Here is a 13,875-nt window from a genome sequence, read left to right on the forward strand (position 1 = left end):
ATTGCTGGCAGGCACCTAGTTCATCCAGCCAAAAATCATCATGTTTCCAAACATGAACTTTGTAACATTTTTGCTTTTGTGTTTTTTCTCAGATTCGAGGCAGGATGCTTGTGTCGACAGAATCTTCAATAATCTTTACATTAGTGAACAATTACTCAAGCCCTTTGGTTACTGAGTTGGAGGTCACACCGATGCAGACAGCGAAACCTAACACCACCAACATTACAGTCCCGCATATGTGCCTGGTTATATTATTTGAAGACATTGGAAAATCAAGGTGAGATACAGTTTCTATTTTGCTGTGATTGCTCTATATCTCCATGCAGGTATCGAAATTGTTGGGAGTGATTTAGCGAGCTCCTGTTTTGATTTTGTTTTGAACCTCTCCTGACTTTACTTGCCTTGCTTTGCTCACATATTTTGGGGGCATTGATCCGTCCCTATGCCCATCAGTGCTGAGGGACCCTGTCCCCATTACCAAATTTCTTGTTTGTTTTACACTGCACACACCACCTTACATTGAGGTGCAGTAGGGGTACTTTGTATCACTTTCTCTTTTGTTTTAGTAACTCGCTGGTTACTTGCATGATGTGTCAAGGATGGGCTGGTGGCAGGCAACATTTTTGTAGCATGCTTTATTTTCTTGTGTGCTCTTTTGCCAGTTACGTCCTAATGCCATTTAGAGTACGATATACTCTAAAATGGCCATGCCACAAGATCCTGCCTTGTCCTTTAGCCATCTTGTCCTTTTGGCTTCTTTCTTCTGCCCTCCCAGGCACGTATCTGCCATAGCGTTGTCTCGGGTAAAGCCTTGGCTTTCCCATGCTAAGCGAGGTATGGGTTTGCGGCTGTATGTGCGAGCTGAGATTATCTGGTCCCAGTCTACATCCTGGTTGGAGTGTTTCTGTTGCTGGGCAGATATGGTGGCCGGAAGCTGTCCATGATTGTACATCCCCTGCCACTTCAAACAGTGTTCATCGCTGCAACCAGCCTTGCTCATGCTGAGTCGTCCTACATGATACTGATGGCCAGGGTCACTCAGTATCTTGGTTGGTCTAGTCCTCCAGATGCTTTTGTTCAGGATGTCTTAATGGATATTTTGGATCAAGGGCCGTCCTCTGACCTGGTATTACCTTTTCATTTGACCTTGCAGAAAAGGGTGGCAGCTGCTTGGCAGACACCGGAATCTCTGCGGGCAGTTAACAAATCGTTAACTAAGAAATACCGCCTTTCCGGTAGCGATCCCAACTACCTTTCATCTCACCCCACTCCGGAGAGTTTGGTGGTTCAGGCGGCTATGGCCACCTCGAGGCAGGCGGCATACCCTACCATCCCTCCTGATGGAGACGATGAACGCTTCGACGGTTGGGCACGCAAGGTGTTTTCTACGGGGAGTATGGCGCTGAAATCAGCCAACTCCACTTGTGCCTTAGCAAGATTTTCACCCACTCTGTGGAAATGTTTCTCTAGCGTCTGAGCATATTCCCAAAGGGGCAGAAAGGGATGGGATCCTTGCTCTCGTGCAGGATGGCAAGGATGCCATGTGTGAATCCCTTCAGTTGGGTTTGGACACGACCAACAGTGTTAGCCAGTTCATGGTTGCGAGCACCTTTATACGCAGATTTGCGTGGTTGCGGAAGTCGGGTTATGCTCCGGATGTGCAAGCCCATTTTTTGAACATGTCCTTTGATGGTGAGGTTCTTTTCGTTGCTACTCCTCCTTTGGTAGAACGAGAGGAGCTGCTAGTCAAAGGGGTCAGCGTAAAGTACCCATGGTGGTCGGGGAAATAGGGGGTGCCAAAGCCGCTCAGGCAGATTACCGCTTTGCCTTCAGGCACTGCCGCAACCGCTCTAAAACAAGCATGAGGCCATGTTCCATTCTTTGCCGGTTGGGGCAGACTGTCTCATCATCTCGAAGAATGGCGCGCTATTACTTCGGATGCGTGGGTTCTAGATACAATCGCCCACAGCTACTGCCTTCCCTTCCTAAAGCGGCCTCAAGACAATCCACCAGGAAATCCCTCTTTGAAGCTTCCAGACCCGCTCATTGTGCAGGAAATCTTGACCCTGCTGGAGAAAGGTGCTATAGAACTGGTGCCTGTAGCAGAGAGGAACAAGGGATGGTATTCCCCCTTTTTTTTTTTTTCTTTTTGATTCCAAAGAAAGATAGGGGATTGAGACCCATCTTGGAATTGCGTTGGTTGAACAAACTTCTCAGGAAGGACAAGTTCAAGATGGTCACTCTTTCTCAGGTCCTCCAGGCCCTTCGACTTCAGGATTGGTTGGTGTCTCTGGACCTACAGGATGCTTACTTTCATGTGCCGATTTATCCAAAGCACAGAAAGTACCTGAGGTTTGCAGCTGGCGACTCGCACTTTCAGTTTCGGGTCCTGCCTTTCGGATTGTCCTCCGCCCAAGGGTCTTCACCAAGCTAATGGTGGTGGTGGTGGCAGCGTATCTCAGACGAGGGGGGATTCACGTCTACCCCTACCTGGACTGGCTGATCGTGCGCGTTCTCCCGAGCAAGCAATGGATCATCTCGGTCTTACCTGCCGCTCCCTCCACAAGCTGGGCTTCTCCCTCCAATTTCAAGAAGTAACATCTGGCACCTTCCCACCAGCTCCAGTATATCGGGGCTCTGTTGGACACGTCCTTGGGGAAGTGCTCGCCTCCCAAGTGGAAGGCTCATCACATTGTGCAGATGGTGGACAAGTTTGAACATGCCTAGAGTCTCTCAGCTTTCGAATTCTTAAGGTTGCTCGGCCTCATGGCATCCTGCACTTTTCTGGTGCCAGAGGCCAGACTGAGGATGAGATCCCTGCAATGGGTCCTCAAGATGCAGTGGTCACAATTCTCAGGCAAGATGTCGGATCCCGTTCAGATCCACTCTCGGCCTCACAGGATCTGCTGTGGTGGGCCAACGAGGGGAACCTGATGAAAGGGGGAGTTGTTTTGGCAACCGTGGCCGGAGGTGACAATAGTGACGGACGCTTCCTCAGGTTTGACCGCCAGCGGTCGTTGGTCTCTTTCGGAGTCCAAACTCCACATCAACCTGTTGGAGCTGAGGGCCATCAGGCTGGCCCTGAAGGCTTTTCTTTTTTTTTTTTAACTTTGTTTTTATTGACATCATACATACAAGGTAGGGTGCCGAAGCAGTCCCTGCCCGCAATACATTAAGCAAACATAAATGGCAGTTTACATTTTTTTTTTTTCCCCTTACCCACAAAAACTCCCCACCCCCCCTTTTGCACATACCAGGTCAGGAGGTTTTGCGGGTTATAGAAGCTGCAGAGAGAACATTCGGATATCAATAGGTTATTAGACATACATTTTGACATAATGGGGTCAGATCAGTTCAGTGAGTTAGGGGCCCAAGCTAGGTCCCTGGGGTTAGTGGAGAGGTGTGTGAGATGGGGGCATTGAGGGAAGTACTTTAAAGGCGCATAAAGATGCAATCGTCATTTAGGACAGCGGTCCATTCCTGTACAAAATCCGACATAGTGTCATTTGTTATCGCAGTGAGTTTTTCATAGGTGAAGATCGACCTAAGTTTACAAAGCCATTCCTCCATGGATAGAGCTAGGACATTTTTCCATTTTTGAGCTAGCGCTAGCCTCCCTGCCCTCAACATGGCCCCAATGACCTTCGGGAATGCAGGCTGTTCAGTCTCCGGCATAGGAGTACCCAGGAGGATTTCCAGTGGATGTAAGGTGGGGGAATACCCTTCTATATCCTTGATCCAGCTGAGCAGTTCTGACCAGTACACCTGAATGACCGGGCATCCCCACCACATGTGAAACCAAGTGCCCCGTTGTTGGCATGTCCTGGGGCAGAAAGGGGACACCTCTTTAAACATTTTGGACAGGGTGACTGGAGGGCGATGCCATGAATGGAGTATCTTGAAGCTATGTTCCACGGCAGCTGTGTACAGTGAACCCGTTAATATAGATCTAAAGATTGCCTTCCATGTGTGGTCGTCCAGCGTCATGCCCAGTCTTTCTTCCCATATTCGTTTGAAGGGCTGCCTACCCTCCAGATTAGCCGTTATCAATGTGCCATAAAACTTAGACAGGGAGCCTTTCCGGGAGGCGCTCTTAGCTAGGACAGTTTCGAAAGGAGTGAGGGGGCGCTTGAGGTTATCGGCCCACCAAGGGTGGCTCAGTATCCCTTTCAGGCGCAAATATTCAAAGACTGAGGGCGGGGTGTCGCCCAAGGCCTCAGTCAGCTGATCATATTCTATGAAACCCTCCTCCCGGGAGAGTTGAGCAACTCTCACCAGGCCCAAGTCCGACCATGCCTGTATGTCTCTAAAGCCCCTGGTGTCTAGGTCAAAGGGGGGACCCCACAGCGATGTTAAAGGGGACGGCCTGTTTGGCCACCAGGGGGCACGCGGATGAACACCACCTCTGCGTGAGCTCCGGCACTCATGGTCTCTGAGGCGACCTGCGCCCCCGTCTCACGACCCCCCCACCAGTTGAGAAGTGCTGAGGAGCTGTATGAGGGCCCCCCCCCCTCACCTGGGAGCAAACGCGATCAAAATCGGACCGGTAGAAGTGGAGATATCACCGTGTGAACATCTAAGCCCGAAGGCGGGTCAGCAGCGACAGTGAAACCGCGCCCTCGCGTTAGGGCAATTCGGCGGAAGACATCCTGCACCCGCTAGTCGTGTGGGCGGCGCTTGGAAGGTGAATCTCCCAGCCCAGCCCCGCTGAATGTGGATGGATGTGCCCCTCGAGTACGGAACGTAGTAATTAAGGAGAGCCCAGCCACTTTTGCGCACTCGTTCCTCAGGAACACCGTGCCGTCAGAATCCCGAGCGGAAACCCTCGTTCTTGCCGGTCATAGACTGTGGCTCAACCCTAACATCAGGCTACAGAGTGAGGATCCGAGTTAGTAGTTGGCACCCTGCCTTGCCGCCTAGAATGACAGCCTTGTATCAGTGTACGAACGCCCCCGGGACTTAATCGCCTGTGCCACACTGGAGAGGGTAAGGCCCCCGACTCAGGGGCGTGTGCCTCCTCTCACCCCGGACCCAAGACCCAATCGGGGAGCACGAAGATCTACGGCACTACACTACCATTGTGCCTAAGACACCCAGACACTAATAGGCCCCACATTGAATACGCGCTCGGAGCGCCCTTACGCCTAAGTAAACGGCCTTAAACCGGTGGGAGAGGAACCGCGGCCTTGTGATACGCAGAACCCAAACCGCACTGAAGACCATCCCGACATCACAAGCAAAGCACTCGAGTTTGTCCTGTTCTTAGGACCCCACGCGACCCCGCAGAGGGTAAGGCCCCCGATCCAGGGGCGTGTGCCTCCTCTGACTGTGGGTCCATCTTATGAATGTGCGACATAGACTCTCCAGATTCGCATACACCCCATCCTCTCCGACTGCTCGACACATCTCCACCATGTCGCTGGAGGCCTCGGAGGCGGGAGCCGCGGCCACTAGGGGGGACATTGCGGCACTACTAAGTGAGATCAAAAGCATGGGCTCCAACCTTGGTGGCAAAATCGATAAGATCACCCAGAGAATGGACCGCTTCGAAGAAAGATTGGAGGGTGTCGAAAACAATCAGACGTCGATCGATACACTTGAGATACAAATGGACATGAGGATACGGAACATTGAGAAAAAGGAAGAGGAGATGCGCCTTAAAATGGACGATTTAGAAAATAGGGAAAGCAGGAACAACCTTCGCTTTTTTGGAATCCCGGAACGTGAAGGGGAAACCGAAAAGGACCTCAAGGACACGATCCACGATATTATTATAAAAATTCTAACGGCCAATGAAGAAATCGATGAGCCCAAAACTGAAAGAATACACCGAGCTGGTGGACCCCCCGGTGGACCCCGCTCGGTCCTGGCCAAATTCCATAGATACCAGGACAGGACTAGGATTCTTGAGAAGGCCAGATCCAGAGGCCCACTAACGATGGGAGGGGCTCAAATTACGATCTTTCAGGACCTATCTGCGCTTACGTTAGCGCTTAGACGCCTTTGCAGCCCCCTGACAAAATGGCTCAAGGAACAGGGCACACGATACAGATGGGGCTACCCGTTCTCACTAACCTTTGAACTTGGAAGTAGGAAAATCGTCCTTAGATCAGAGGATGACATAAAAGAATGCATCGCCGACCTTCTGATTACAGGCCCGAAAGACAAGACGGAATGCAATGGGAACAACAGGGACCTAGGTGCAAAAGAGTAAAAGGATCCAGAAAATACCGACGCCCCAATAACACACCAGATAACGAAAAGTGAGGATGTTCCTCCTGAATGCCGTGACCAGAAGCACTAGTACCCATGGTTGAAGCACGGGATGCTGGTCGTATGGAGACCGAGAGCTGGGACGTCAAGTGCTCGGCGGACGATGGAAGTAGAACACCCCTCTGAAGTACCCTGGAAATACACGAAACATTATGTTGTTATATCTTTGTATGATTATTTTTTTTTTTATAAACCTTTTTTTATTGGTTTGTTAAACAGAGAACAAAAGAAGAAAAAGAAAGGTAGCACATTTAGCATGAGTACACAAAAGACATTAGGAGACCTATCATCGAGGTCACAATAGATAGCATTGCATAACATAGCTCCTGACAGTTGTGTAGTACGGCGGAGGGGATTGGGGGTCGAGAACCCGCACCACCCACCCGGCAGCTGCGCAGGGCGTCGCCGCTGTCCCTTGTTTTGGCCTTAGCAGTTTATAGTTCCCATTTTCCCCATATTTTCTGAAATTTACGGGGGGATTATAAATTCGCCTCTCCAGGGAGGCGCATCTGTCCATTTCATTGGACCATCTGTCAATGGTTATCCTGTCCCCCGAGCCCCATGTGGCTGCCGTGAGTCTCTTTCCTGCACCAAGTGCTACTCCTAGAAACATTCTTTCAGGCTTGTTAAATTCAGTTTCGCCTCCTATACCCAGCAGGATACGTTAAGGGTCTCTCGGGATTGTGGTGCCAAGTATTCTGGAGAGGCGGAGTAAACATGCAGTCCAAAACTCCTGCAGCACCCCACATTCCCACAACATGTGGTAGAAGGTGCCCTCCGCCCTTTTGCATCGACTGCATTCTGCGTTGCCGTCCCCATACCAACTGGCCATTTGCGTTCTGGAGTAGTAGGATCTGTGTAGGATTCGGAGCTGAATCAGCTGGAGTTTGGCATCAATCCCTATTTCCCTCGAGGACATCAGGGCTTCCACCCACTCCTCCACTTCTAGGGGCCCTAGGTCCTGTTCCCATTTAGCCCTGAGGTTGTCAAGTTCCCTGGATCCAAAGGAGTTAATTACCTGATAGAGGGTGGAGGTTACCTTGTAGGGGATAGGATGTGGGAGTATGTTTGTTTCCAAGGGAGAGCAGGCGGGTATATCTGCCAGGTTCGGGAATTGGGTATTAATGGCGTGTGTGAGCTGGAGGTATCTGAAGCGGTCCATGGGTGACAGCCCGTGTCTCGTCCGCAGGGTTTCAAAGTCTATCATTCGCCCCTCCTGGACAATGTCCGCCAGTGTGGATATCCCCTTCCTCTCCCAGATTTCAAAGTGGCCCATTTTTTGTATTTCGGGAAGGTGTGCATTACGCCAGAGGGGTTGGATCAGGGTTGGTCTGTCTTCCCAGCCTAAGTATCTATGTTTCTGATGTTTGTTAATCTGCTTAGAATCACATGCTGTGCATAGGTCCGACATCCAGTGGTCACTGCGGAGTATTGCATTTTGTTTTTCGTAGTCGAAAAGGGGACGTCGACAAGGCGTGTCTGTAACACTATCCCTATAGTGACGTGCGTTGTACCCATAATCTCTCACGCGTCGAGGTCCCTCAGATTGTTTTTTTCCGCCCAGCTTCTGGTCGACTTACGCGGAGCTCCTAGAGAGACATTGCAAATACTTACTATCGGACCTCGGTCCTTAATTATACTTATTATATTGTTAAAGATCCCTCCCCTCGACGTTAGCTGTGAAGCTGTTTCTCCGCCGAGCAAGTTTTCGACGGAGGAGATCCTTCGGCGCTGCCGAACACGTGGCCTGGCCTCGCCGGCCAACATACAGTAGGGAGAGTGGGGGTTCAAACTTTTATCTTCTCTTTGAGAATTTCTTTCTTTCTCCCCCATCTTTCCCTTGGGGTTGTTATCACCAGTTATTATTGCCTCAGCTATGGAGAGGACACCTTTTAAGTTTTGCCCACGCTGTAGGGGCAAATACACTTGGAGGATAAACACAAGCTCTGTAATCGTTGCTTGCCCCTCGATCATAAGGAGGACAGCTGCGCGGCCTGTAAGCTCTTGAAACCAAGAACTCTTAAAGAACGCAAAGTTAAGAGGTGGGCGGACTACGCTATGTCGAAGTCAGTTTCCTCACCCGCCGCCGCTGTTACAGAAAGTGACGAGGAGGGTGATAACTCGGCGTCCGTACCGGAAGTCATTAACCCCCAGAAGGAGCACTCGCGCTCCTCGACGTCCGTCCCCGGCCCCGACGGGCTCGGCTCACGCCCTGCTCATGGGGATGAACACCCCGGCGACAGGGACGCACACAGACCCCATAGGCCTAAGCACACAACCCACGGCTCTTCTTCGTCGAAGACGAAGGATCCATCAGCGCTGAAGGGGACGCAGGGCACTCCGGCGTCTACCTCAGACCGTAAGGGTCTCAAGCCCCACCCGCAAACGCAGTCGCGACCAGCGATTGGGCTTTCATCAAACACGGGCGCTACCCCAAATTCATCCGACGTAATGCTCCATAGAGCGGCCGTCGAGGAACAACGCGTAACGCAGGCAACGTCGACACCAGAGTCCTCTACTGATAACCTCGTTGTCGAGAGCCTGGCGAGAATTGTTTCCGAAGACACACGTAAGCGGACGACGAAACAAACGTCGAATACTGCACTAAAAGCTATGGAAACACCGAAAAAGCATAAGAGTAGCCAGGAACTGCCCCTTTCATCTAAGGGCACTTCGGAACTACCGGAGGGCTTTTCAGATGGCGACGGAAACCTTTCTTCGACGTTGTGGGAGCGTTCTAAGCGTTTTGAAGGTGAAAACACCGATTTCCCCCCTCTAGACTATTCAGGGGTCCCCCATGAGACCCTTGAAAGACTCCATTCTTGTATGGAGAAAATGGAAAGGTTTTTGGGAAACCAAAACCCACCCACACCCAAAAGACTAAGAGAAGGGCCCCAGGATGACCCTAGGGTCAAAATTCCTAGGCTGTTTCCCCATTCTACAGACGTATATGACCTCACTGAAGAGGAGCAATACCTCCAGGAAGATGATGAGTGTTTGGGTGGAGAGGAAGAACATGAGGAAGAGGGGTTTGAAGAAGATCCTTACACAAGTGCAGGAGCTTTCGAAGAAGATACAGCTACCTCGCAGCCCTGGCAGTCCCCATCAGTGCAGCCTTGGCAATCCCCATCAGTGCACTCAGACCCTGATGTCTTTCACCCTTCTCCTCCCAAGGATTCACCAATTGGAAACACCTCTCCCATAGATGACCAACCTTCACTTAATGCACTATTGCGCAAGGCAGCAGCGCATTTTGAAATAGACACAGGGGAGACTCTTCCTGACATAGACTTTGTAGAGAAAGTTATTAAAGAAAAAGCCCCTGTTAGTCAGTCTATTCCGCTCCTGGCTTCTATAAAGAGAAGAATAACTCCTTCCCTTTCCAATCCTGCCTTAGTCAGAGGGGTCAACCTTCGGATAGAAAAGCTCTTCAGCCCTTCGCCCTCTGACCCGTTGTACATCAGAGGCCATTCTATTCCGGACTCCCTCGTAGTTACTAATACAAGGAAAAGAGCAGGGGTACCACTATCCACTAGTGAGGCACCACCTGACAAAGAGGGCAAAAAGCTCTACGCACTTGGGAAGAGAATCACAACGTCTGCAGCCTTTTCAACTAGGATTGCAAATAACAATTCCCTACTAGCTAGCTACGCAGATGCACAGTGGAGCAAGCTGCGCAGCGAAGCAGAGGACGCTCCAGAACCCCTGCGTTCACGCCTGTTAGCTACAATCTCAGAGGGAACTCTTGTAAACCAGGGCATCGTAAAGAACTCCTTAGATGCCGCAGAGACGGCTGGCCGTTCCCTGGTTCAGGGAACACTTCTCAAACGCCATGTCTGGCTGCGCAATTCTGGATTTAAGCCGGAAACCCAGGCTTCCCTGATAAATAAGCCCATAGAAGAAACACATCTGTTTGGGAAAGCAGTTGATGAGGCCCTAGAACATGCGAAGAAAGAGTTTGATACCATCAAAACTCTTGACCAAATTTCTAGGCCCCCTAACAGACGCGGCTATGGCAATAGACGCTCCTTTCGTGGCCAACGCCAGCAGCAAAACCAACAGCAATTTTACTCTGCTACCAAATGGCCCTCTAACCAGGGTAACAACACCCAGTTCAGTCAAAGAGGCCAACGCCGTGGCAGGGGAAGAGGTCGCGGCTCCAGCCCCAAAGGTTCCACGCCCAATACCAACAAATGACCCGAAGATTCGGGTCCCCTCCCATGCATCACTGGTCGGGGGCCGGCTAACATCGTTCCTTTCAGCATTGGAGGGAATATCGTCCGACCGCTGGGTATTATCCACCATAGCCCACAGATACTGCATCGAATTCAACGGTTCCCCGAAGTACAGACCCCCACGGAACCGACGCATGACACCGGAACACCTCACCATTCTTCTACAAGAAGTAGAAGAGCTACTGAAAAAAGAAGCTATAGAGGCTGTCCCCCCTATCTCAGGTAACCGAAGGTATTTATTCAGTGTACTTCCTTGTACCCAAAAAGGACTTAACCATGCGCCCTGTATTAGATCTGCGCCCAGCAAACAAGTTTGTCAAACCCCAAAAGTTTCATATGGTGACCTTGCAGGAAGTAATCCCACTGTTATCACAGGGGGATTACATGACAACACTGGACATGAAAGATGCATACTTTCATATTTTAATGTTGCCAGCGCACAGAAAATACCTCAGGTTCAAGATGGAGAACAAACACTACCAGTTCAGGGTACTACCCTTCGGGATAGCATCTGCACCAAGGGTATTCACGAAAGTACTGGCAGTGGCAGCGGCCCACCTGCGCAGGTTATCCATCCCGGTATACCCTTACCTCGACGACTGGCTCATAACAGGGGATTCTTACGAAACATGCTTCTCCAATACCCAAAAGACTGTAGACCTTTTGTTCCAACTGGGCTTCTCCATTAACGAAAAGAAGTCCAGCTTAGACCCCAGCCAAATCAAACAATTCCTAGGGGCTCTAATTCGAACAAAGGACTGCCTCGTCTTCCCCTCCAACGAGAGGGTCCAAAACATGCTGTTTCAGATCCCCCATTATGTGGCAGGTCGAGAGGTGACGGTACGCAAAGCAATGCGCTTGCTAGGAATGATGGCGACATGTATTTATTTAGTACCTCACGCGCGCCTGCGCATGCGCCCAATGCAAGAGTGGGTCAACAGCCAGTGGTGTCAGGCCAGCGGACAATGGGACGATCTAGTGGTGGTCTCGCAGGCCTTGGTTCTCTCGCTACGGTGGTGGACAAAAGAAAACCTGTTATTAGGGAAAACTTTTGCCACACCCGCAGCGGAAGCCACTCTAACCACAGACGCATCCCTTACAGGATGGGGGGCTCACCTATCCCATCAGACTGCTCACGGAGCGTGGACTCCGAGCTTAGCATCCAAGCATATAAACCTGCTGGAACTACTAGCGGTGTTCAAAGCACTGACAGCCTTTCAGGAACACCTACAAGGAAAGACAGTGATGGTCCTCACAGACAGCACCACAGCCATGTACTACCTCAACAAGCAAGGGGGCACTCACTCTCCAGGACTGTCCAAGCTGTCCCAGAACATCTGGAAGTGGGCTCTCAAACACAACATGTTCCTACTATCACAACATGTACCAGGGGAACTCAATCTGCTAGCAGACGAACTCAGCAGAGACTTCCCCCTGCCCGTAGAGTACGAATGGCGGTTACAAGAAGACATCGTCTTCACACAGTGGGGTTTCCCAGAAATAGACCTGTTCGCAACTCTGGAAAACTCTCAATGCCAAGATTACGCCTCCAGGTACCCCCAGAACCAGTCCAAGGGGAACGGTCCATCGATTCCATGGTCAGGGAAATTTGTTTACGCTTTTCCCCCGACACCCCTTCTCAACAAGATGCACCAGGAACAAGTTACCATGATACTGGTGGCCCCTATGTGGGACCGACAGCCATGGTTCGCTCACTTGTTGGAGATGTCTCTATCTCCTCCAGTCAAACTGCCCTGCCCGTACAACATGCTGTCACAAGACAGGGGCAGGACACTGCACCCATGCCCTCAGACCATGAATTTAGCAGCCTGGCTCCTGAGGTCATAGAATTTGGACATTTACAACTTCCACAGAGGTGCATGGACATCCTCAGAGAGGCCAGAAAGCCTAACACTTGTCACTGCTATTCTTGCAAATGGAAAAGATTTGTCATCTGGTGTAGAGGGAAGAGTATCAACCCCGTTGACTGCTCTCCCACACAAATTATTCTGTACCTGACCCATTTACTGGACTCGGGTCTAGTATTCAATTCTATTAAAGTACACCTGGCAGCGCTTTCTGCTTACACCACTTCACAACTCAAAGTATCGTGGTGGAAGATCCCAGTAATCAAAGCCTTCATGGAAGGGGTAAAGAGAATACACCCTCCAATAGCAAACCCAGCTCCCGGCTGGGATCTAAATGTGGTACTCACTAGGCTCATGGGGTCACCCTTTGAACCCATGCACAAGGCAACTCTTAAATCTCTCACTCTTAAGACTGCTTTCCTAATAGCTATTACCTCCATTAGGAGAGTAAGCGAACTATAGGCCCTTTCGGTTTTAGACCCCTTTGTAACAGTTCACAAGGATAAAGTGGTTCTACGCACACACCCAAGGTTCGCACCGAAATTCATCTCCAAATTCCATGTCAACCAGTCTATAGAACTACCAACGTTCTTTCAAAATCCTTCAAATCTAGGAGAAAAAAGCCTGCAAACACTTGATGTGCGCAGAGCTGTCATGTTTTACATGGAAAGAACTAGTCAACTGAGAAAGACTAATCAGTTCTTTGTCTCGGTGGCAGCAGGAAGAGAAGGAGATGCAGTTTCAAAATCCACTATATCTAGATGGATTGTACAATGCATCACTCTCTGTTACACTCTTGCTAAGAGAGAACTACCCTTCAAGCCAAGAGCACACTCTACTCGAGGCACTGGGGCATCCATAGCATTCATTTCAAATGTTCCCCTTGAGTCCATCTGCAAAGCGGCAACCTGGAGTTCTGTACACACCTTTACAAAACACTACTGTCTAGATGCCCACTCTAGATCTGATTCCCAGGTGGGACAAGCAGTATTAAGACATCTTTTCTCTACTGTTCCTTCTCACAACCCACCTCCAACTCCGGGTACTGCTCGCTAGTCTATGCACAGCATGTGATTCTAAGCAGATTAACAAACATCAGAAGACAATGCATTACTTACCGTAAAAGCATTTCTGATGGTTGTATCTGCTTAGATTCACATGCGCCCACCCTTCCTTCCCGCTCGGATGGAAGGAACATAGACATCCTTTTCTATATCTCTCTCTTTTCTGTACTCACTCACGTCTAGAAGGCTCCCTCAGGGCAGAAAAATACAAACAGAGGGACCTCAACGCGTGAGGGATTATGGGTACAACGCACGTCACTATAGGGATAGTGTTACAGACACGCCTTGTCGACGTCCCCTTTTCGACTATGAAAAACAAAATGCAATACTCCGCAGTGACCACTGGATGTCGGACCTATGCACAGCATGTGAATCCAAGCAGATACAACCATCAGAAATGCTTTTACGGTAAGTAATGCATTGTCATCTCCCTCC

General features: G+C 50.2%; 1 protein-coding gene across 5 annotated transcripts in view; it reads left to right on the forward strand.

Annotated features, from left to right (window-relative positions):
- Positions 1 to 13,875, forward strand: part of TPRA1 (transmembrane protein adipocyte associated 1) — a 510,038-nt gene that overhangs the window by 256,448 nt on the left and 239,715 nt on the right. For all 5 annotated transcript variants that reach the window (XR_011301886.1, XR_011301887.1, XM_069643376.1 and 2 more), the window contains exon 3: positions 93 to 277. Coding sequence is in view for 3 of the 5 variants with exons in the window: in XM_069643376.1 (XP_069499477.1) it covers positions 105 to 277 (173 nt within the window). In the remaining 2 variants the exon portion in view is untranslated. The remainder of the gene's footprint in view (positions 1 to 92; positions 278 to 13,875) is intronic.

The sequence above is a fragment of the Ambystoma mexicanum genome, chromosome 2p (genome assembly GCF_040938575.1).
Source record: "Ambystoma mexicanum isolate Mex_15411 chromosome 2p, UKY_AmexF1_1, whole genome shotgun sequence".
Taxonomy (NCBI): domain Eukaryota; kingdom Metazoa; phylum Chordata; class Amphibia; order Caudata; family Ambystomatidae; genus Ambystoma; species Ambystoma mexicanum.